A 22,875-nucleotide genomic window follows, 5' to 3' on the forward strand; every position below is an offset into this window, starting at 1 on the left:
GGATTCAAGAGGTACATCGTGTAGGACTGAAAGCTCTTAAAATATGGTGCTATTAGGTGTTTCAGGCTCTCTGGGTTATCCCCACTCTGAGCAAATACAGTTTTTTCTGTGCTGCTGTGGAATCTGGGTACAGAGGCTGAAGGGGCCTGTCAGCAATTTCCTGGGTGGACACTGAGGGTCTCCCCAGTGCTCTGCTAGATAAACAATGTTGCACCAAAAGATGTTGTAGACACACATTATATACCTCAGCCACTCTAGGAAGTGGACTTGCTAGGCCCAAGGGATGTATATTTGCCATACTTTTTCAGAAAATTTATTTTATTCATTTTTCTCAATAGGTATTTCAAAGTCCAAAGGAAGCAGAGGGTTTTAGGTGAAAAATGTCTCCCTTATTGCTCACCCACCACGAGGTAACTGGTCAGTGGGTCTGCTTCAGAGATGGGCCTGCAATTGGGTGGGAAGCCCTTCTTCAACCAAAGCTGTGTTTTCTTGCCCAGTAGCTTCATTTCAGAGCAGAGACCCCTTGTCAAGATGTTGACTAAAATTGTAGAAAAGAACTTGCAGTGTAATTGTTCATGTTTGGAACTTTTTTTTCTTTTTGGTTTTTAAAAATTGTCTCATCAGGCTTAGCTACACACCATTGTCATCTAGCTTATGTTTACTAAGAGGGATTTTCAAGTTTCCTCCCTGTGCAGCCTGTGCTTCCTCCTAGCTGCTTTTTCCTGTTTGCGCTGATCCCTGTCTTCAATGCCAGAGGCTGCTTTCAGATGCCTGGCAATCCTAGCTTTTCTTCTCTTAAGCCAGTGCTGCAAGGCAGGTTGGCAGCACCATCATCTCTGAGGCGGGTGTGAGTGGGCCATTTCTTGGGAGCCCTGAGGCCGTGAGCTTTATTTAGATCTTTGTTCTGGACCTGCACAAGTTCCCCAGCGAAGTGTCTTCTAATGAACTCCTTCTGGAGACCAAGGTCTGGCTGCCCCAAGCATTCCGGGAGCCGAGGAAAGGGCAGGGTGTGGGCAGTCCTAACCCACCTTGAACAAGTTAACCACCTGTGTGGCATCCAAACGTTCCACCGTGCTCAGCGCCCTGGTCTGGCAGCTCGGGTGAGGGAAACCTGGGATTTAGCTGCTTCTCGGACCACTTCAACAATCCCGATTCAGCCAGGGGGCTGCACTTGTAAGAATTCTGTGGAGCACAATGCGCTGCTTGTCGGCTGTTCTCGCCGCTGGCTTAGGGTTTTGCTCTCCTGGTTCTATTGTTACCACCTGTCCACTGGCCTTCCAGCCGTCAAATCATGCTGCTTCTGTACTCCCTTTCCTTCTGTTTTTGTCTGTTAAAACACTGTTAGTGTTGGTTTACCAGGGGCTGGGAAACTGTGAAGTGCGGTGTATGGATTCAATCCATAGCTCAATCCACACAGGCCCTCCTGATTACCCTCACTGTAAGAAAAGTTCCTAAGTGTACATTTAAAAAAAAAAGAAAGCTTATAGGCTTTAAATACTGTTAATTTTAAAAGAAGCAAGAAAACATACACTCAAATACCATATTTGTTCCTCTGGAGTCTCACTCGTTTCCTGAAATTTGGAAAAGCTGCTAAAATCATGAGAATGAGTCACTGAAAAGCAGCTGCTGCACTGCAAGCGCCGGATGGGGGGACGGTGTCCCGGGGCAGAGCCTCCCACGCACCATGAACTCCAGGCTCTGCTCCTGCGGGCCAGGACTTCTGAACAAGGGAATCCTGGCTTTGTCACTTCCTCTGTGATGTCTACTTACTTCCTGTTTGCTTCGTTTTTCTTATCTTTAAGTGTGGGTAGTAATGGCTCCCCTCCACTGGGTTAAATGAGTCACCTGTCAGTTATCAATTTACTGTCTCGTGGGTCCACATTCATCTGTCATTACCCTCTCGGCCAGAACGGATCTGGGCCCTTGGACAACCTTTTGCCCGCTGGCACCATGCTATGCGTATGTGGGTGGAGGGCACTAGAGTCAAGGGAAGACGTGGTTTTCCTTCTTGGTGCTTGGTGCCCATTCCCCAGGCTACTTCACTCTATGCGGCTTCCCAGGGCTGGGCTCTTGTAGCACTCCAGCTAGCGGCACCCAGCGGCCAGCGGCCACCCACCGTGCCCCCTGATGCTCTCATAGCAGTGTCTCTGCTGAGGTACCTCTCCATAAAAACATCCCCCCAGCACCCTGGAAGGTGGGTTTCCGGCAAGTTCAGCCCATGCAGCACCACAGCAACATCTGTCATTCACTGAGTGGTGGTCAGACCCACCCCAACACTTCCCAGGATGGGGGTGGCAAGTTCCTCCAGAGGTGCTCTACTGCAACCCTGGGGTCATGGCTGGTTTTCTATCTGTTGTGCCTACATCCTTCAGCATTCTCTTCTTTTTTACTGGCCAAGCCCTTGTTACTCCAACCCCACTTAAACTGGTATCCTGTTCAATTTTCCCTGTTCAAATTGTGTGGTTTCTCCTGATCAGACCCTGACTGATAGGAGTCAATATAAGTAAATCACTTAATTCAATATCCTTTGCAATGCCAGATGTCCTGTTAGATGTCTGTTGTTATCTAGGCCCGGTTTGCTGGTATGTCAAATTGGGATGAGATCTGTCTGAATACACAAGCGTATTTTGTTGTCCAAATGAGCCCACGGTAATTAGGATGCAGTGTGGACATTCCTGGATTTGAATCCTGGCTCTGCTCTGAGGCATTTGGTCTTGACAATCTGACCATGGCTACAGTTAGATTAGAACTACACAAAATGATGTTTGTAAGGCATCTCAACCCAACAAACATTAGCCATCCTTACTAGAAAATAAGCACCAAGGGTTATAATTTGCCATTACAGATGATCCAGTTATTTAAATCAAAGGTCCCACAACCTGGATGGATACACATCAGAACCACATGGGGTGTACACTCCAGCCCAGCCATACAAAATAGGATCTTCAAGGAGTAGGGCCAGAGATCCCATTTTAAAGATGCCCTGGAGAAACTTGAACTAAGAACTTTTTTTTTTTTTAGATTCTACATGTGATACCACGCAGTACTCTCTCTCTGGCCTACATCACTTAGCATTAACACCCTCAAGGTCCTTCCGTGCTGCACTAATTTACAATCCCACCAACAGTGCACCAGGGTTCTCTTCTCCCACACTCACCAACCTTTGTTTATTGGTGGTGGCTGTTCGGTCAGGTGTGAGGTGGTATCTTATTGTGGTTTTGCATTTCCCTGATCAGTGATGTTGAGTATCTTTTCATGTTGTATCTGTTGGCTATCTGTCCTCTTTGGAAAAATACCTATTCAGATCCTCTGCTCATTTTTAACTGTTTTGTTTTTCCTTGTATTGTATGAGTTCCCTGCATTATATTGGGTATCAGCCCCTTATCAGATACTGTATTTTTCGGACCATAAGACACACCTAGGTTTTAGAGGAAAATAGAAAAATTTTGAAGCAAAAAATGTGGTAAAATATTTAAAACATGAGCCCTGGCTGGCGTAGCTCAGTGGATTGAGCGTGGGCTGTGAACCAAAGTGTCGCAGGTTCGATTCCCAGTTAGGGTACATGCCTGGGTTGCAGGTCATACCCCCAGCAACCGCACATTGATGTTTCTCTCTCTCTCTCTCTTTATCCCTCCCTTCTCTCTCTAAAAAAGTAAATAAATCTTTAAAAAATATTTAAAACATAAATAATATTTCACCAATGTAAATGTAAACAGAACTCAACAGCAGCATTAACAACCATTATTCCTCCCAAATTTGGGGGGTGGGGATGGGAAGGTGCATCTTATAGTCCAAAAATACGGTGTGTGGTTTGCAAATATTTTCTCCCAAGTTGCCCTTTCATTTTGTTGGTTTCCTTTGCTAAGCAGCTTTTAATTTTTAGTGTGGACACTATTGCAGATGTGCCATTCCTCCCACCCTCTGTGGAGCAGCTTTTTAACCTCACAGAGCCCCGCTTATTTTTGTTCATGTGTATGAAATCCAGGAAAGTCATTGCCAAGGAGCTTACCCACTATGTTTCCTTCTAGTCTGATATCAGGTCTTACACCTAAGTCTTTAATCCATTTTGAGTTTTTCTGTATACGCCGTTAAGTCAGAGACTGCTTTATTCTTTTGCACGTGGCTATCCAGCTTTCCCAACACCACTGAAGAGACTCTCCTTTTCCATCGTATATTCCTGGCTCACTTGTTGACAACTGACCATACAGGCACGGGTGTGTGCCTGAGCGAGCTGTTCTCTACCACTGGTGTGTGCTGGTTTTATGCCAGCAGCACACTGCTCTGTTCACCACAGCTTTCTAAGAAAATACAGTTTGAGCCAGGAAATATGATGCCTCTAGCTTTATTCTCTTTTCAGGATTACTTTGGCTATTAGGAATCTGTGGTTTTTAAGGTTCTTTTTTTCTATTTCTTTGAAAACCACCCCCTGGAATTTTTATCGGTATTGCGTTGACTCTGTGGATCACATTGGGTAGCACGGACATTTTAACAATATTAATTCTTCCAGCCTATGAGCACAGAGTACTTTTCCATCTAATTGTCTTCAACATTTTCATCCACGTTTCATAATTTTCAGTGGATAGATCAGGGGAGTCAAACTCCTATTCACCAGGGGCCACATCAGCCTCGCAGTTGCCTTCAAAGGGCAGAATGTAATTCTAGGACCATATAAATGTAACTACTCCTCAACTAGGGGCAAGGAGCTCGGCACTGCTGCCGGGTAGAAACAAGGTGCCAGGCCGGATAAAACGAGGTGGAGGGTCGGATTCAGCCCGCGGGCCTTGTGTTTGCCACCTGTGGTATAGATAGTTCATGTAAGCTATTTAATATTAAGAAACTGTTATTTGGCGTAAAGTTGCTAGGTTATTTTTTTTTTTGTCATTATCTTTTGAAATGTTTATTAGATACAATACACTATAAAACAGTACAAATAGGTGGATGGGGTGGAGAAATAAGGAGCAGAATTTAATAAAACAAGATTCTGTTAATAAGTATGAAAGAAAGTGAAAGGGACATGAAGGTCCACCATACTAGATTCTTCTTTTTCAAAAGTTTGAAATGGTCTGTGTTGATCAGCTGCCCAGAACCCTGGCTGGCACACAACAGGAACTGAATCAGTAAGTGATAAACTGAAATGGTCGTGCACCTTGGGCCTGATTAACATCACTTGCGGGTTCTCCAACAGTGCCCAAGGGAGTCCGTTCAAATTGCTAAGCGACCCCTGATCTGCCCAGATCGGTCTCACTATAGCTTAGCTGCTGCACTGATACCACCCTCTAGCAGGGGTATCCACCCTGCAGCCCACAGGCCACATGCAGCCCAGGGTGGGTACGAATGCAGCCCAACACAAAATCGTAGATTAAAACACCAGGAGGTTTTGTCTGTGATTTCATGTCACAATGTGTTTAATGTGTGGCCAAAGACAAAAGGTGGACAGGGACCCCTGCCTAGAGGATACAAGGTCAGCCACACAGGGAAGACCTTCAGGAACTTCCACACAGAACCACTCATGTTACTCAAAGGCAGTCTTCCCATTAACACCCCTTCTACTGGCAAAGGTACGGATGCTGTAATTCTAACATTTCCACTCAACCCAAAATAAGTCTGTTCCTTCTGCTTCATGAAGGATAAAGTCAAACACACGTATATGTTTATTAATAATTATTTATTTGAACGTTTCAAGGATCCCAAACACCATTTAAAATTAAAATTGCAAAGCATTCCATTCAATAAAAGCACATAAAACCCTCATAACGAGTATCACAATTCATGATATAGCTTTTACTCTGACAAAATTTATTTTACCCTTTATTACAAAGGCACAGAAATCATCTGAGACCTCAGATATTTACTCTGCTGCATATTAATGCTGCACTGCTATTGTGCAACTTAATACAATTATTAAAGCTCAGGGTACAGTTTTCCAATGTCTCATCAGGAGATAAAGACTCTATAAATAATTAAAAGAAACAGTGGACTTTAAGAGCAATATAGGTATAACAAAAGGGACGTGAAAACTTCTGCAAGGGCAGCTGTGTTTCTTGATGGAGGTTAAGACTTTAACTGTGAAAGTCTACTACCTGCAACAGGCACACTGGACTCAGCTTTGCCAAAGAGCAAAGTAAAATGAGCGACTTCTAACAAACTAAAAACAAACTTTAGTAAGCTCGTATGAAATCAGTACTGAGATCATTCATAGATGCTCCCATCATTCCGTCAGTGGCCAGTCTTTAAAAACACATACCTTACAGGTCATTTCTGGATTCACTTGTAGACACCAAGGTGGCAGCCCCTGCAGTGCTGCCGGCCCCAGAGTCTCCCTGGGTCTCCTTGCCGGGCAGTGGGGCCCCGGCCGAGTCACTGCCTGTGCTGGCGGCATCCGGACTGGCAGTCTGTTCTGCTCCCTGGTCAGCATTCACCTCGTCTTCTGGCAGTCCCGAGCTGGCTGCGCTCTCGTCGCTCTCATTTGTCCCGGCAGTCCTCTCTTTCCTCTTTTCTGCCAACACCTCCAGCCCCATCATCCTGAGATAATGCAGCCTTTCGTTCTTGGGCACAAAAGTTCGAATTGAGGCCTTTCCCCGCCACCCACATAACACAATGGGACACTGCAGGGTATCTGGTTTCCTACAAACAAAATAGCTTTGTGTAAATATTAGAAGTCCTCATAATTGCCTCTAAAGAGGTATTAATATGCAAACTCTCTCAAAATCATACCACTGAACCACTGGGAAGCACTTCAGTCTGTTATCCTATGAAGGGTGTTCTCAAAGGAAGATCAGCTTCCTCCTTCGTGCCCTGAATATTATCAACACCCTCAGCTTGGCCAGTTTTTCCTTCTAAATGCTCACAGTGGAATGGCCCCCAAATCTGCAGATTTCACATTTTCAGTGTCACAATTCCATACATATTTACTCTCCTCAAATTTGAAGACCTATCTGTGAAGCCTCATCCTACCCACCACCAGACATCTCCGTCCCCTTACTGCACGGCCCCTCACACGTCGCCCTCCATTTTCACAAACGGAGGCTCCCTGAGGCTGGATAACTTCACCCAAAGAAACAGCGCCAGCAGACTGGGGAACCAGCACTGCGACCCAGGACGGTCCATGGGTTTTGAGACTCAGTGCTTCACATAACTTGGTCCGAGTGACCTAAGTCTTCTTGGTTCCACACCCACGCAACAGTACAACTTCCTGGGGAACAGCGCCCGTTCCCAGCAGGCAGCGTTGCCTAGGTCCAGAGCACTCCCGTCTGCCCCAGCCTGCGCAATCCCTCACAGATGTGCCCTCTGCTCGCCAGGCAGCATCAGCTCTCTTTCCTGAACTGAGAGGGCAGTTACTGTTTCCATCACTCGTGCACCACTTATCAAGTACTATGAACATTACTTACTACACGTATCATACAATTCCCTTCAGAGTCAGAAGTGACTCTGGTGTACTTTTTAGGCTTCTAAAGGCTCCATATAATTAAGTGTATGTCCCAAACCTACTTGATGCCAGAAATTAGTGACACAGGCTGAGAAAGAACAAATACAGAAGGTGGGGGATGGGGGGGGCTCAGTTATGTCTTTAAAAAACAAACAGAAAAGGAGAAGGGCCTGAACTAAGAGAAATAAACATTAAAAAGAAGGAAACACATCAGCACCTTTTCATTTTCCCTAGGGTAAAGCATGGACAGTAAATTGATAAAAAATGAGAGAAAAACACAAGCTTCCCAACTTCCACTTTCAACTATTAGAAACTAGCACAAAATATCCTAAGGTTTTCTATGTGAGCCACATAGTACCATGATTTTCAAATTACCATTTCTAGGTCACTGTCCCCATGGTTTTGTAAAACCCTCACGTTCCCGACACACTGGCAGTCCTTCCTTGTTTTCCTATCAGCAGGAAGCACACCCCAACACCTTCCACTTTAAAGCTTCTCTTGACCCGTCCACTGGCCCTAGGAAGCCCCATGCACTGTGCTTCACAGCAAGCATCTCGAAATGAACTCTCCACTGTGCTGTCCCAGCTGCCATGCCCAGTCCCGCCACCATCACCCAGCCAATGCCAAGAGCCTTCACCAGAAACACCCTCTTTCCTCCCAGCTGAGTTCCCACAGCCCCCTTCCCCTGGCTTCTGCAGTATTCTCTCTCCTGCTTCATCTGCCACCTCCCCCGCAGCTCCCACTTACTGCTCCTCCAGGGCTGACACATTCCAGGGCAGGGTCCTGCAGACCCCTCTTCTCCACCTATAACTACTCAAGTCTATTTGATGTCCATTCCAGCACTTCAAATTCCTATGTTCGTGCTTCCCTCACTTCCCTCTTTAGGTGGCAACTGCTCAACACAAACACCCAAAAGCCAACACTGAGTGCTCCTGCCCCTTCCCTGCCCACAATCCATCTCGTCGGATCTACTCCAACACACCCCAGAGAGACCCCGTACACCACACTGCCCTCGTTTCCCTGCCGTCTTCCTCTTGCCCCACACCCCTTGCCCCGCCCCCCCCCCCAAACACAGACTGCTCTCCACAGCACCCAGAGACCGTGTGAAATCTGAAGCTGCGTGGGCCTGTCAGACCTGCAGGGTGCCTGGCCTGCCCTCCGCCAAGCTCCACAGACCGCCTTCCAGCTCCTCCTGCCCCAAGCCTGTGCTTCTCAGCTTCCTTCTCACCTTTCAGACTCAGGTTTAATGCTACCTTCCCAGACAACCTGCCATGGCTCCACCTAAACCCTTCCCCAAATTCTTCTGTAGTCTGTACTATTGCATTTTACTTCCTCCTCCCAGAAAGTAATTTCACAAAGACCGGACTCCTGGGAGCAAATGCTGATTCTGCCATGCACCAGCTGAGGCACTGTGGGCACCCACCTGAGTTCTCTGTCCCATTTCTGCAAAGTACTGACAATCTGGAACCTACTCCTGGCAGTATTCCTGTCAGACACTGTGGTTACACGAAAGCAGGGCTGGTCAATTGGTGGCTGTCAGTGTGAGCCACAGGGACCCTCATACCCAACCCTAGAAGACTGCCTGATGCCTAACTGGTAATCCTCACAGTGAACCAACAAAGCGAGACAGAGCTCAACCTCTCTTAACTGTTCAATCTTTACATTTATTCTGTTTAAGACAGACATTAGCATTAGATTCTAAAGCACACAAAACACATACTATGCATTTTATACTCTCAATAAAAATACATTTGGCCTGAGCTGAATGTTCTACTAAAAAATATCTTCATGGTGATACACAAGACTGGTATTTCAGTTCTAAATTCCCCATCACTGTTTTCAAGGAGAGTTAATAAAATAAAAGGTTTCTAAGGGCACCATGGCCCCCACCCCCACCCCACAAGAACACTGAGGCCCAATGGCAAGAGTGCCCTCACTTACGTAGGGTCCGGCTCATACTTCAGGACGACGCTCCCCTTGGCTAGAAGAAAAACAGATAAGCATTGGCCAAGCTTTCTGGTCAGGGAACACCTCTGTTGAGCAAATTTAATTGCCCAGAATTGTGGCAAGAGAGCAACACATAATCTACACTCTTGGATTCAAGGATATTGATGGAGAAAGACCTTTCTGAAAACATGAAGCCACCAGCCAGGCAAGCACCAAGCAGGGAGGGCCATCAGGACAGTGTGCGTGGTTCAGGACTACGTGGAAGAGGACCGAGTAGGACCATCAGGGATTTAGGCAAAGCCACTCAACAAGTCTCTCTCAGCGCAGGGAGGTGGGAACTGGCTTCTGGTTAATTCTCCAAACTCCCAGAAACAGCACATAAAAAAATCTCTAAAATTATACCACAATCATCTATGTGCAGGTTAAAACAGTATGTGTTATGTTCCTTAGGCCTACGGCTTTAGACATAAGACACACGATTAAACAACCACAATAACTAATTTGTTTGGTCCTTGTCAAATTGAGCCACAAATATCAAACAATGATGTAAAAACTGGTAAGAATGAAGGTAAAGAGATTAAGCAAATTAAAAACAACTCCCGGGGCGGAGGGGGGTGGGTGCGGGGGGGTGTTGGCTGGGATGGGAGTAAAAGACAGAAAACTATACTTGAACAATTAAATACAAATTAAAAGAAAAAAACAAACAACCCCCCCCCGCCCAGATAGGCAACAGTATGGTGATCACTAGAGGAAAAAGGGGTGGGGGAGGGGGTAAAGAGATTAATGGTAACAGAGGGAGACTGGACTTGCAGTGGTGAACGCACAATACCCAGATGATTACAGAACTGTACACCTAAAAACCTATGTAATTTTATTAACCAACATTACCCGAATAAATTCAATAAATAGTAAGAAATTTTTTGAAACTATATTTTGTTGATGCTACTAGTTGTCCTGATTTTTCCTTTGCCCGCCTCCACCCAGCACTCCTCACTCCCCGAGGCAACCCCCCCACCAGTGTTCATGTCCACGGGTCATGCGTGTAAGTTCTGTGGCAACTCCATTTCCTATCCTGATCTTTACATCCCCACGGCTATTCTGCAACTGTCTTCTGTACTTCTTAATCCCCTCACCTCTTCACTAATTCCCCGATACCTCCCTCCCATCTGGCCAACAAAATGCTCTCTGTATCCATGATTCTGTCTCCGGTCTTGTCTAGTTTGTTTTTTAGATTCAACTGTTGATAGATTTTTACTTTTTGCCATTTTATTGTTTATGGCTTTGATCTTTTTTAAAAAAAGATTTTATTTTTAGGGAGAGGGAGAGAAGATCAATGTGTGGTTCCCTCTCACAGATACCCACAACTGGAGACCTGGCCAGCAACGCAGGCATGTGCCCCGACTAGGAATCGACCTGCAACCCTTTGCTTCACAGGCTCGTGTTCAATCTGAGCTACACCAGCCAGAGCTGATCTTTTTTAAAAAGTAAATTCCTTTACCATTTCATGTAATAATGGTATTTTGACAATGAACTTTAGTTTTTTGTCTGGGGAGCTTTTCATCTGCCCTTCCATTCTAAATGACAGCTTTGTTGGGTAGAGCAATCTTGGCTGTAGGTCCCTGCTTTTCATGACTTTGAGTACTTCTTACCAATCCCTTCTAGTCTGCAAAGTTTGAGAACTCAGCAGAGTTATGGGGATTCCCCTATAGGTAACTAACTTCTTTTCTCTTGCTGCTTTTAAGATCCTCTTTATCTTTAACCTTTGAGCTTTTAATTATGATGTGTCTTGGCGTGGGCCTCTTTGCATCCATCTGGTTTAGGACTCTGTGTTTAGGACCTTTCACCAAATTATGGAAGTTTTCTTTTATTATTTTTTCAAACAGATTTCCAATTTCTTGCTCTTTTTCTTCTCCTTCGGGCACCCCTATGATGCAAATGTTGGACCTCTGGAGGTTGTCCTAGAGGCTGCTTATACTGTCCTCAATTTTTGGCTGTTTTTCCTTGTTCTGATTGTTTTGCTTCCTTATGTTCCAAATCACTTTTTGAACCTTGGCTTCATCCACTCCACTGTTGATTCCCTATAAATTATTTCAGTTAGTATATCCTTTGTTTCTGACTGGATCTTTTTTATGCTGCTGAGGTCCTTACTAAGTTCCTTGAGCATCCTTATAACCAGTGTTTCCAATTCAGCATCTGATAGATTGCTTATCTCCATTTCATTTAGCTTTTTCCCTGGAGTTTTGATCTTTCATTTGGGCCACACTCTTGTCTCATTTTGGCAGTTTCTGTGTTTCTATGTATTAGGTAGAGTTGCTTTAGTTCCATGTCTTGGTAGTGTGGCCTAATGTAATAGGTGTTCCCCAGAGGGCATAGCCGCCCCTATCACCCAAACTAGGTATTTTGTGTGGACCGAGTACACCCTCCTCTTATAGTTGAGCCTTGGTTGCTGTCGGCAGGTCAATGGGAGGGATTTACCCAGGCCAGTCAGCTGCGAGTATTGGCTGTTTACCACCAACCTCCACCCTCCGTGGAGGATCGGCTATGCAGGAGCAAAGTGGTGGTGCTTCAACACCGTCTGTGGTTGTCTACTGGTTGCGCTGACCCTGGGGTTTCCTGGGTGATGCAGGCCAAGGTCAGCCCTAACCTGTTTTGCCTGCGGCCACCCTTCCTGAGCTATAAGGCAATCTGAGATGGCTGCTGCTTGTGCTGGGCTTATAAATTACCAAGCAAGCCAAGCTGTGAGCCAGTGCAGTGCCCAGGTCTCACTGAGGCAAGATATTGCTTATTTGAAAGGATTTAAAAAGTCGTGAGGCATGACCCAAGACCAGTTGTTCATGTGGAAAAACATCTTCAGTCATTTAGGAAACGAGAAATAAGGGGTCTGGGTGGGACCTTAATTGGGAATCTCCAGGCAGAACAGAGAGTTTGGTCTCATGTTCTCTTCCTTATTCACTAAATCTTTGCATGTATTCATCAGAGCAGGCATTTAACATTGTCTTGTGGATAACTAGCCCTTTAAATACGTTTGTAAAACTGTCTCTTCAAACATCTCTAAAGCAGTGTTCTCAACTCCCTATCCATGCAGTAGCTGTTGAGGGACAGGCCCGTAAGTTGTGTGGGACAGAGTCTCTGGGGATCTCCAAGGTAGGTCAAACAGTGTTAGCCAGGCTGATGGAGTCTCAGATATGGCACCAGCTTGCCGATCTGTCGGGGGAGGGTTTAGAAAAGAGACAACAGCCTCTGTTTGCCTCGATACTAGATACTTCAGTTTCTCCCTGTATGCCACTGGTGCCTTTTGAGCTGCTACCCTGGTGCTGCAGCTCAGAGCGTGTGAGTCTGAGTAGATGAGTCCGTGTGTGGGTTCTTTAAGAGGAACTGCTTGGGACTCCTGAACTTTCTTCTACTAACAATCCTGGCTGGTTTTTGCCGCCAGAAGTTTTAGGGACTTATCTTCCTGGCACTGGAACCTTGGGCTGTGGGGCCTAGTATGGGGCTGGGACTCCTGAGATAACCCTCCCAAATTTTTATCCACCACACGTGGATGAAGGACTAGCCTGTTCCCCATCTGCGTCCCTCCTACCAGTCTCAATGATTGTGGTTTCTTTCGTTCTGTAGCTGTCAGACTTCCATTCAACTTGATTTCTGATGGCTCTGAGTGATGGTTGTTCTGTACTTTAGTTTTAATTTTGATGTGGTTGTGCAAGGAAGCAAGCTCTGTCTGCCTATGCTACCATCTTGACCAGAAGTCAAAAAACCAGCATTCTTAGTACAATTATTTTTATCCTTAGATAAAAACATCACTAGAATGATTTGAAGTGGAGATTTATGAAATATAAAATCAACAATATGACCAAGAATCTATGCCGATGAGAATCTCTCTTGGCTGGCTAGCAAAACCGTCGCAACTGGTGGCAAGGCTGCATATTCTGCTTTAACAGCATTGATCAAAATGCCAAACCACCCAACAACCTGTGCTAGCTGGTGTCCTGCACCTCCTGACGCAAGCAAACTCAAGCCCCTCACTCTCTTTACTTCCACACATGTCCCTTTCCTGGCTGGCTGCTCGGTGGTGGGCAGGGGAAATGGAGCTCTGGCTGGTTGGCTGGCCAGGTTCTAACACCTGCTGACCACTGGTGGGAGCTGGGAGATACAGGGTCTCTACCAGGGTCTGGGTAGTAGGGCAACCCCAGGAGTGCATCTGATTCTCAAAACACTGAGACATATCTTATGTCCCCACAAAACCCTCTGGAAACGGACAGTCAGTAAAAGAAAGCCAGAATGTACTGAACGTAAGATTGAGAAAGATCCTGTAAGAGGGAACATCCACAGCTGTACTGTCTCTGTAAGAACTAGTTATGCCTCTATGCAAGTCAGACTGCTTACCCAGGTCCTTGGCTTGGCTGTAAGTCTCACTACTAAGTTTTCTGAAAAATGGATTTTCCTGGGTTAATAGAATTTTAACATCTTCCAATGATACACTGATAATTCTTGAATTAATAAATGGATACAATGTATAGATTCCCTGTGGGAACAAAGAAAGGTCACAGTTACGAACAGTAAAGTGAGAGCCCTGCCCTCAGGGCTTTCCCAGTCCCCATGTCAAGCCCTCCCCCAACCATAGGTCCCAGGCAGGTGCAGCACCCCACCTGGAAACTGTATTAATCTGTAAGCAAATACTCCCCGAGCAGAAAACCAGCCTTGGAGAGCTCAACAACGGTGAGGGTCGAAGGGCTGGTAGGTGCCAGTCCAGCTCTGAGCTGTCCAGACCTGTCGGGCTGGCTCGGAAGCTCCTACTTGTGCCCAGCTACTTCCCACTTATTTGCGGCCAGTGCTATCCAAGTCCGTTCCCCAAATTACCTCCTGTGCTAACCGGAAAGCACAGTCAAACTCTTCTCCGCTGTTATTTCGACACCAGACTTTTATCCCGGTGTTAATAACCTAGAAGGGAAAAAATAAAGTCAGGATAAGCACTTAAAATAATCCCTTCTACTTTGAGGAGGCTGAGCTGTAACTGATGAAAAGAAGGAAAAGAGAAATGGAAAACCTTTGAAGAGTCATCTGACTAAAACTGGGTTGAACAGCAGTTCTCAAAGCCCAACTGATGGGCTCCTCTTTTCAAATGGCTTTGGTTGATGTGGCTTATACTGACTAATAACACGAAACCAGCAATCTTCGCAAATACAAGAATATGCCAGCACATTCCACAGACCATCAGGAGCAAGGGTGCTGTCGCCCTGGAAACCACTGTGGACACCCACTATGGAGATAATGTTCTAATACTGTCAGGAAAATACTTTGACCTCATGGACCTCTAGGTAAACATGCAAAAGGAAAAACAAGCTGGGAAAACAGTAAAGCAAATGAAAACAGGGCCTTAAAATAGGAAAACTGTATAGAAAATGGAAATGACAAATAACACCAAGCCACAGCAGCAGTACCCAATGTCTCCAAACCCATAGCACCTTCCTCCTATGATACACACAGTGTGAGGGACAGTGGAACAGAAGGGACAGAGGCCACACAGCATGGGCCTGCTAAGGACTCTGACAGCACACAGCAGGCTCAGGGACCTCACCTTGGCCCACACTAGACACACGAGAGCCAGCGCCAGGATCTGTTTCTTCCAGGGAAACCTGAGCAGGGGCCCTCTATTATGCATTAGTCCCCAACTGTGACCTATACCTTCATCCGCTCACTGTTGTTCAGCAGCACGTTTCTCAGCTCCTTGGAAACCATGTAGAGTTGTCTTTTCTTCCCTTCTGTAGTTCGAGTTAATAAATTCATCCTTGGGAATGAAGGATCTAGAGCATAAAATTTCCTATAAATAGGAGCAAGGTGTTTATAAGAGTACATATAGTTCAAAACTTAACAGACTGTCCTTAAGCACCCTATTCTTTCCTACAGAACTGCATTTCTCAAACTCAGTGTGGTTTAAGGGCACTCAAACTCTAAGCTCCGTCTATTTCACATGAAACCTCCAGCAATGTTTATTGAAGGCACAACCAGAACAAGGCCCTACACTAACATGGGCAATTTCTCTCCCTCAATGGCGACTCTATGGACAAGGACTTGAGAACACCGCCTTAGGGGGTTTTACAAACGTATTCAAAGGGCTAGTTATCCGCAAGACAATGTTAAGTGCCCACTCCAATGAATTCATACAAAGATTTAATGAATAAGGAAGAGAACATGAGACCAGACTCTCTGTTCTGCCTGGAGATTCCCAATTAAGGTCCCACCCAGACCCCTTATTTCTCATTTCCTAAAGCAGAACTGAGTAACACAGTTCTGTCCATTTATCTTGTAACTCAACTAAGTAAGTTATACTCAGGACCAGAGTCCAGAGCTGTTCCATCTCTTAACCAATGTCTTTATCTTGTGCAGCTTATTTTGTCTGATTACTGCTCACTTTAAATTGAAGGGTTCAGAAAACACACTCTAAAGTTTCACCCAGCTCTAACATGCAATTAAAGAGGAAAAATGCTATACAGAGCTAAATAAAAAACTATGGTTAAATGTGACCAGTTATGCTTTTATAACCCTACAGGAAGTTCCTTTAAAGAATTAAAAAAGGTTGAATTAATCCTTACTGGATAGGTGGAAATAAAGGGTCATCTTCAGGAATAAAGACAAATGGATCTTCTTTAAACCCAAATAACTTCATTTTCTTCGATGGAGGAGGACTAAGAAGGAATTGGGATGGAATCAGTCAGTCTGGAACCTGAGGAATATTGCTAATTACCAACAGCACACTCTCCCCTGCCCACTCAACCCTCACCCCAACTCTGTGCATCACGGGGTTTTTTATACATGTAGCCTCTTCAGGCCTTAAATCTCTCTCTTCAGACAACAGACAGCAGCACTCGCACTGCAAGTTCATTACACTGAACCGAGCACTCAGCCAGCCAAAGGTGTTTTCACACTGCCTGCTGGAAAACCACTACAGGAAAGGCTCTGGGGTCCCAGCCCATCTACACTGCTGGGAAGACACTGGGAATGTCGTCGTTATGCTCAAAACATAACTGTGTTTCTTACCCACACACGCCATCTTTCTTATTTCCATTTTTCTCTAAATCCTCAGTCCTTTCTATTATTTCTGCATCACCAATTCCAGGAACCAGCTTCCTTTCTAGCTCTGAGGGACTTGCAGCTTTCTCTCCCGTGGGACCTGCAGGGCTGGACTGCACAGGGTCTCTTGGCTTTGCAGACTCCCCCTGCAGCTGTCAGAGGGAATAACAAGTCCACTTACACTCAAAGCATAACCTGCTTTGCACTGCTACAAAACAAAACAAAACTGAGAACACTGAGCTCACAAAATCAATCTTAACTAATTTTCTATAGCATTTAATATATAAAAGACAATAGAGTTTTTCAAAACCAGTATTTTAAGTATTCTTGCTATTATATACAGAATTCATGGACACTTTCTTTGAAGTTAAAATCAATTCTACTGTAACCCTATACAAAGCATAGACATCGGGCGTACAATGCCAGCCTGTCTTTGAATGCTACTGGCATCCACTATTGCACAATGAGGCATGCAAGCAAGTCAACACCATCCCTAAAATTGTAAGGAGGGCTGAAAAGGCAAGTACGGGAATAAGCACAACATAGGAAAGGATAGTAACACAGTTCCAGGGCACCTGGAGAAACTGCTGTGGAAATCAGAAGACTGTGCCTCCAGGACCCAAGGAAATAACAGCTGAATAATAAACTGGGGCAATGGTACAAATGAAGTTTTGACAAGCAAACTTTTATATATTTTTTATGACATAAAACCTTATATAAAAAATTATTTAAAACTACATGTCCTCTCTAATGAACTTCCAAGACTGGTAAAAGTAGTAATGCCCAGTCCCTATGAAGTGAGTTTACAAATTGGTCCCTTGAGCACAGAGAAGTTAGGCATGTCCCGCAGCTCATGAAGCTGTCAAGGGGACGAGCTGGTGAAATGCTAAAGCTGTTAACATTATCCAACACTGCCTCCTACAGAATACAGTTTATTTAAATGTAGAAAATAGCAAAAAACAAACACCACCATCTAAAACCTCTTGACGAGGCCAGCGATGGAATGTGTCTCTTCCTACCCCCTTCTCTGCTTCCTGAAACGCTGCCCTCTTTTTCAGACTCCATCTCCAATGTCCCTTTCTCCAGGAAGTGTTCTTCGCTCCATCACAATCACCTAATCTTGCCTTCCCCCAAATACCAGCCGCACTGTGTCAGTGTGGCTTTCGCTGACTCAAATTCTGATCAGAGTCTACGTGCCTTCACCTCCACCAGATTCCGGCCTCCTGAAGACAAAGAATCTCAGGATGGGCCTAGCAGAACAGGCAACCAAGATATACTGGCTCAACGAAATGAGTAACAAACTGATATAACGATAGAAAAGTGGAGCAGTAATATTTAAATAACACACAGTTGTTCTAAAAAGCATGACGCCACCTCAAAGGAGGCAAACTTAAGGAAAAGTTCAAAACCCACTTACATAGGTGGTTATGTGACAAAGTATCAACATAACCCCAAAGCCAAGTGAATCTAAAGTATGCTTGTAGGTAACTGGCTCTCAACCTGCGCCATACGGTACAGTAGCCACCAGCCATGTGCTTTCTGACCCCTGCAAAAGTGACTAGGTAGGTAAAGGTATATCCTAGAGTGTAAAATTGACACTATTTTTAAAAAACAGTATGAAAGCATATACAATACCCCAATAACTTATTTTGATTACATGGAAACAACATTTTAAGTATACCGGGATTAAAAAAAAAGTTTTACTTTTCTTTTTTTTTACCTTCTAAAGATGACTGCAAAAACCCTCAAATCACCCGTGTCTGGGGCTCCATTTGTTAGCAGTGCTCTGAGCAGCCACAGCTCTGCTCCCGATCAGGGAGTCAGGATCCACTCGAGTAAAAAATACCATGTAGAGACTTTCGCTCTCTAAGCGAAGCACTCTCCAGCCTAACACCAAGACCACGGTGACTGCCCAGAAAAGCCAGCGTCAGTCCTGGGCTAGTTTGAGGTTGTACACTCATATGTATGTCTGGATTAGCCATATCCCAGAAAATGTTTACTTACTATTTCTCCAAAGTCGAAGCATTATCTGTCCTAATTTTTTTTAAGCATGCATCTGAAAGAAACACAGACCTTCAGACTGTGACTCCAGGCCATGTTCTATGCTTACGGAAGGCTGATGCACACACTAACAAAACACCACCACATTGATGAGGAGGACAGCACGCATTAGAGCACAGCTTTGTGTTGAGTTTCCAAAGGCAGCCCTCTTTCCCAACCGCTCTGCTCCACGGCCGCCCTTACAGCGACCCAGGAGGGAGTTTAGATTCACTACAACAGATCAGGGCTTATTTATTCATTTCCTTCCAGCTAGGTTTGGACAAATTCTGCAACTGTCCCTCACAGCCAAGGTGAAGACAGGTTTGACATCAGCAGAGTTCCATCAACCTGAAATAGGCTAAACTGAACCAACCCACAGAGAACTGGAGTTCAGAGCCAGTGTGGGGTAGGGTGAAGTCAGGGGAGGTTTTAATTTTGAGCCACAGAACCATCTTCATGTTCTTCCAATTCTTATTAATGAACTAGGTATGAGATGTAGAAGAAATGCATTCTCCAGAGTCTACCTTTTCCAATCACCTATCTAAGGAACTGCTTTTTGTTTAGAAAACTCAAATTTAAATGAATCCCTACACATATCATCAGGCTCAACCACCCTCCACCCCCCAAAAAAGTTCCACTGACCTCTGTCAGCTTCTGCTTTTAATGCACAAAGAGATCACATGGTATGCTGTGGTATTTTGGAAGATGTTTACCTTTGGATGACGCTTATTCCATGGCATTGAAGACTTTTTCACTAATACTGCCACAAAGAACCCTCCAGTATTTTGATGATGTGGTAATATTCTAAGACTAAAAAAAACACAATTCTCACGTTTTAAGTGATCCAAAATACATTCTTTTAGTATTAAATATTAAAACAAATACCACAAAGTCAACCTGTGACAGAGAAGTCATGTCTTCTAAGTATTCACACAGCCCTCATTCAGGAAATGGCCAATGTGTGATGTGTAGAAAGTTAATGCAGTATCCAATGTATTAACATTAGGTTCTAACCACCTTCATTATTCACAAAGGCTTGATGCCAGCAACTAACAGGTAAGAAGTTCTCATGTGCTGAAAAGCTCGCATACCTGACGTCAGCCATGGGCACAGCCCAGGCCTCACAGGAGTGCCCAAGGGCCCAACCTCCCCACCATCCCCTAACTCTGACAGTTCCAGAAACCTACCACCGCTCCAGACGCATCGCCTGTAACTTCTCCGGGTCCTTTGGTGGGAACATGGTCGGCCGAATCTGGGTATGTCTGCTGTGAGGAACCTCATCCCACTCTGCAAACCACTGTCCATCTTTCGTCATTACCTGCCAAGCAAGAGGAGAAGGTTCTGAATCACCAGCACTAATAAGAAAGATCACAGGGTGCCGGTGTACAGGTCTCAAACCCGATAAATGGCGATTCGCATTTCTCTCCAAAGAGAGGAAGACTATTTGCAGAGATAAAAATTCCATAAAACAGGAGAGTTATTTTATAAAGCACTTTCCATTTGGGAATTTAAAAAAAAGCCTCAGACTGTTTCTAGTTTAAAACTAAAAAAATTATTCTTTCATATTAGAAGTGGAGATTGAATCCCAGCCAATAAAAAAAATAAAGCAAAGTTGTACTTATATAGATGAGAATAAGCAAAGCTGATGTCTAATTGGACAACAAAGGCAGGAAAAAGTTTTTCACTGCCAGAGAAAAATGTTTGTATAATCATACCATTTAATAAGTACAATTGTGACACTGATTTTAAACTTCATAACCAAATGCAGTATTATTCAAGTTACCCAAATGTGGATGCTTTAAAACCGTCACAACAGCCAGGTATGTTGTGCCAGCTCTTTTGAGCCAGGGTCCTCACAGAAATTTTACCTTCCACTGTGTGAGTCCAGGCATCCACTTCAGGCCTGGCAATTCAGAAGACACATCAGCCAGCTCCAAAGCACCTATGTACCAAAAATTAAAAAAAAGTAAAAATCCTTTTCCACAACATGCCCACGAAAGAAAGAAGATGCAAAAGATCACATACTGTGTTACTCTACACATTAGAAATGTCTGAGAAAGGAAGAACCACACAGACAGACAGACAGAAGGCACGTTCCTGGTTCCCAGGTGAGGGTGGGAACAGGGAATACCAGCCAAAGGGCAGAAGGGTTCCGCTTGGTCTAAAACTGGACTATGGTTAGGGCTATGCAGAGTGTGGTAAGTACAAAAAAATCACTAAACCATACACCTAAACCAAGTGAGCGTTATGGTGTTAGCTGGAGCTCACTCCAGCTCCTGGAGGAGGAAGAGCTGCAGAGTCCTGGGATGAGCCGAGTCTGACTCCATGACCAAACTTACCTTGAAGGCAACTCCGGGCGAGAACTCAGAAGTCTGCCCCTGGTTTTTAGACACATGCCAGTCTTTTCCATGCCTTTATGGCTAACAAACATCCCAGAACTAAAAAGCAACATTTTAAAGGAAACTATGGGGACTTTTAAACATTCAGTTTTAGGCCCAAGTTAGTTTCTAGAACTGCACATCTGGACAACAGTCTGGTTTTAAAAACAACACGTCTACAGCAGCAGTATTACCCAAAGCTGTGGGATGGGCCAGGAAACCCTTCACATAAACCACCACTCACAGGTCCCAGATACAAGTCTGACGGCCTCACAGAAGGGGAAACACCTACAAAACCCCATAGAAGCCATGAAACCCCACAGACAATCACGACAACAAAATAAGAGACTCCACAAGGGGGGATCTAGCAGTGAGACACCTTTGGCAAAAACTGACCTCCACTAGTATATCTGAGCCATCTTACTTTCAAAAGTGAACACCAAATAACAGTGTTTCCAGAACCTGGTTTTCTCAAATACTGCTCAGCGTGCCTTCCTGCCCGCATCTGGATCAGAAGCTGCCAACCACGGCCTAGGGTCTGCAGACTGAATCTTCGTTTTCAGCTGCCATTCCTCCAGCTAAGTCTCCGGGTGCTTTCAGGTGGGGATCACACCCCATCCAGTCCAAGTCGCCAGCAACTGTCAAGCACAAAGCTCGGCAAGAGTCTGAGCTCCCGTGAAGCCATGTCTGCAGAGGGAGCCTGCGCCGGAGCACTGAGACGAGGAGTCCACAGTGAGGTCTCAAACACCCACATGCAGAATGGTGGCTGTGAAAGCAAAATCTAGACTGGAAACCCAGCTGCCTACTGGGAAATCATCACCCAGTGGGACGCCCAGTTCATTTACTATTCAGTTACATCACCCATAATCCTCCTTTTCACATGCCTTCTGAGACAAAGTACCACCAAAACTGTGAACATGTGACCATGCAAAAAAACACCATCCAGAAAGCACCCTTTCTATAGACCACCGTGAGTACAGAAAAAATTAAACAAATCCATCAAATTCAGACCTAAAGGACAACGATGAGGGCTGACTACACGGCACAGGCCATCCAGCCACTCAGAAAGCCCCTGGAAGCCCAGATGGTTGCGGACACCACCTCAGGAAATGCGCACTTGTCTTAACTTACTTCACAAACACTCAGGCAGTAAATTTGGTGGTGTTCTACTCTGAAGGTCGAAATTTCTCATGATTTGTTTTAAGGAAACTATGACGGGAAAGGTTATCATTTCAGTGAAAACATGAAAAAAAGTAACACTTTACACCAAAATATTATGGAAATTGCTGTTTCAAAACATTTCATTGAACAGAGCTGTAAGATCTCACGCCCTTTAGAACGGATACCCTCAGAAACACAGGAAATAACAAGTACTGGCAAGGACACAGACGGCTGGAACCCTGGGTAGTGCTGGTGGAACTGTAAAATGGTGCAGCCACTGTGGAAAACAGCACGGCAGGCCCTGAAACAGAATGATCACATCACGCCAAAGAACTGAAAGCAGGGCTTCAAAGTTACTGCCCACCACGGCGGCGGCAGCATTATAATGAAGAAGCAACCCAAGTGTCCATCGATGGATGACTGGATAAACATGACGTGGTCTACAGTGGAATGCCACTCAGCCTGGAAAAGGAAGGAGACTGACACCTGCTGCAACATTGACAAACCTTGAATACATTATTATAAGTGAGGTAAGCCAGTCGCAAAAAGACAAGCGCTGTGGTTCCACTCACAGGGGACACCTAGACCGGTCAAACTCACAGAGACAGAGAACACAGTAGCGGGAGGGGACAATGGGGAGTCATTTAACGGGTTCAGAATTCAGTTTGCAGAAGGAAGAACTCTGGAGACTGGCTACACGACAATGTGAATGTACTTAACACTACTGAACTGTGTATTTAAATACCATTAAACGATAAATATTAAGTTATGTGTGTTTTACCACATTTACATTTTAAAAAATTGTGATAGGATCTAACTGTTCACACTTGATAAACAAAGTGGGCAGAAAGCTTG

At 44.9% G+C, this 22,875-nt stretch overlaps 1 protein-coding gene across 1 annotated transcript in view; it reads right to left on the reverse strand.

Moving 5' to 3' along the window:
• Positions 1-5,646: 5,646 nt before the first annotated feature.
• NSUN2 (NOP2/Sun RNA methyltransferase 2) overlaps positions 5,647-22,875 on the reverse strand; it is a 30,665-nt gene continuing 13,436 nt past the window's right edge. Inside the window, exons 10-19 of the mRNA XM_045847866.1 lie at positions 20,350-20,423; positions 19,669-19,799; positions 19,195-19,291; positions 16,409-16,593; positions 15,964-16,056; positions 15,056-15,191; positions 14,231-14,311; positions 13,757-13,895; positions 9,368-9,407; positions 5,647-6,624 (exon numbers count right to left, since the gene is read on the reverse strand). Coding sequence (XP_045703822.1) covers positions 6,246-6,624; positions 9,368-9,407; positions 13,757-13,895; positions 14,231-14,311; positions 15,056-15,191; positions 15,964-16,056; positions 16,409-16,593; positions 19,195-19,291; positions 19,669-19,799; positions 20,350-20,423 — 1,355 coding nt within the window. The 3' untranslated portion in view covers positions 5,647-6,245. The remainder of the gene's footprint in view (positions 6,625-9,367; positions 9,408-13,756; positions 13,896-14,230; positions 14,312-15,055; positions 15,192-15,963; positions 16,057-16,408; positions 16,594-19,194; positions 19,292-19,668; positions 19,800-20,349; positions 20,424-22,875) is intronic.

This window comes from Phyllostomus hastatus, unplaced genomic scaffold, assembly GCF_019186645.2.
Source record: "Phyllostomus hastatus isolate PE091 unplaced genomic scaffold, TTU_PhHast_1.1 phas_contig_58, whole genome shotgun sequence".
Lineage (NCBI taxonomy): Eukaryota > Metazoa > Chordata > Mammalia > Chiroptera > Phyllostomidae > Phyllostomus > Phyllostomus hastatus.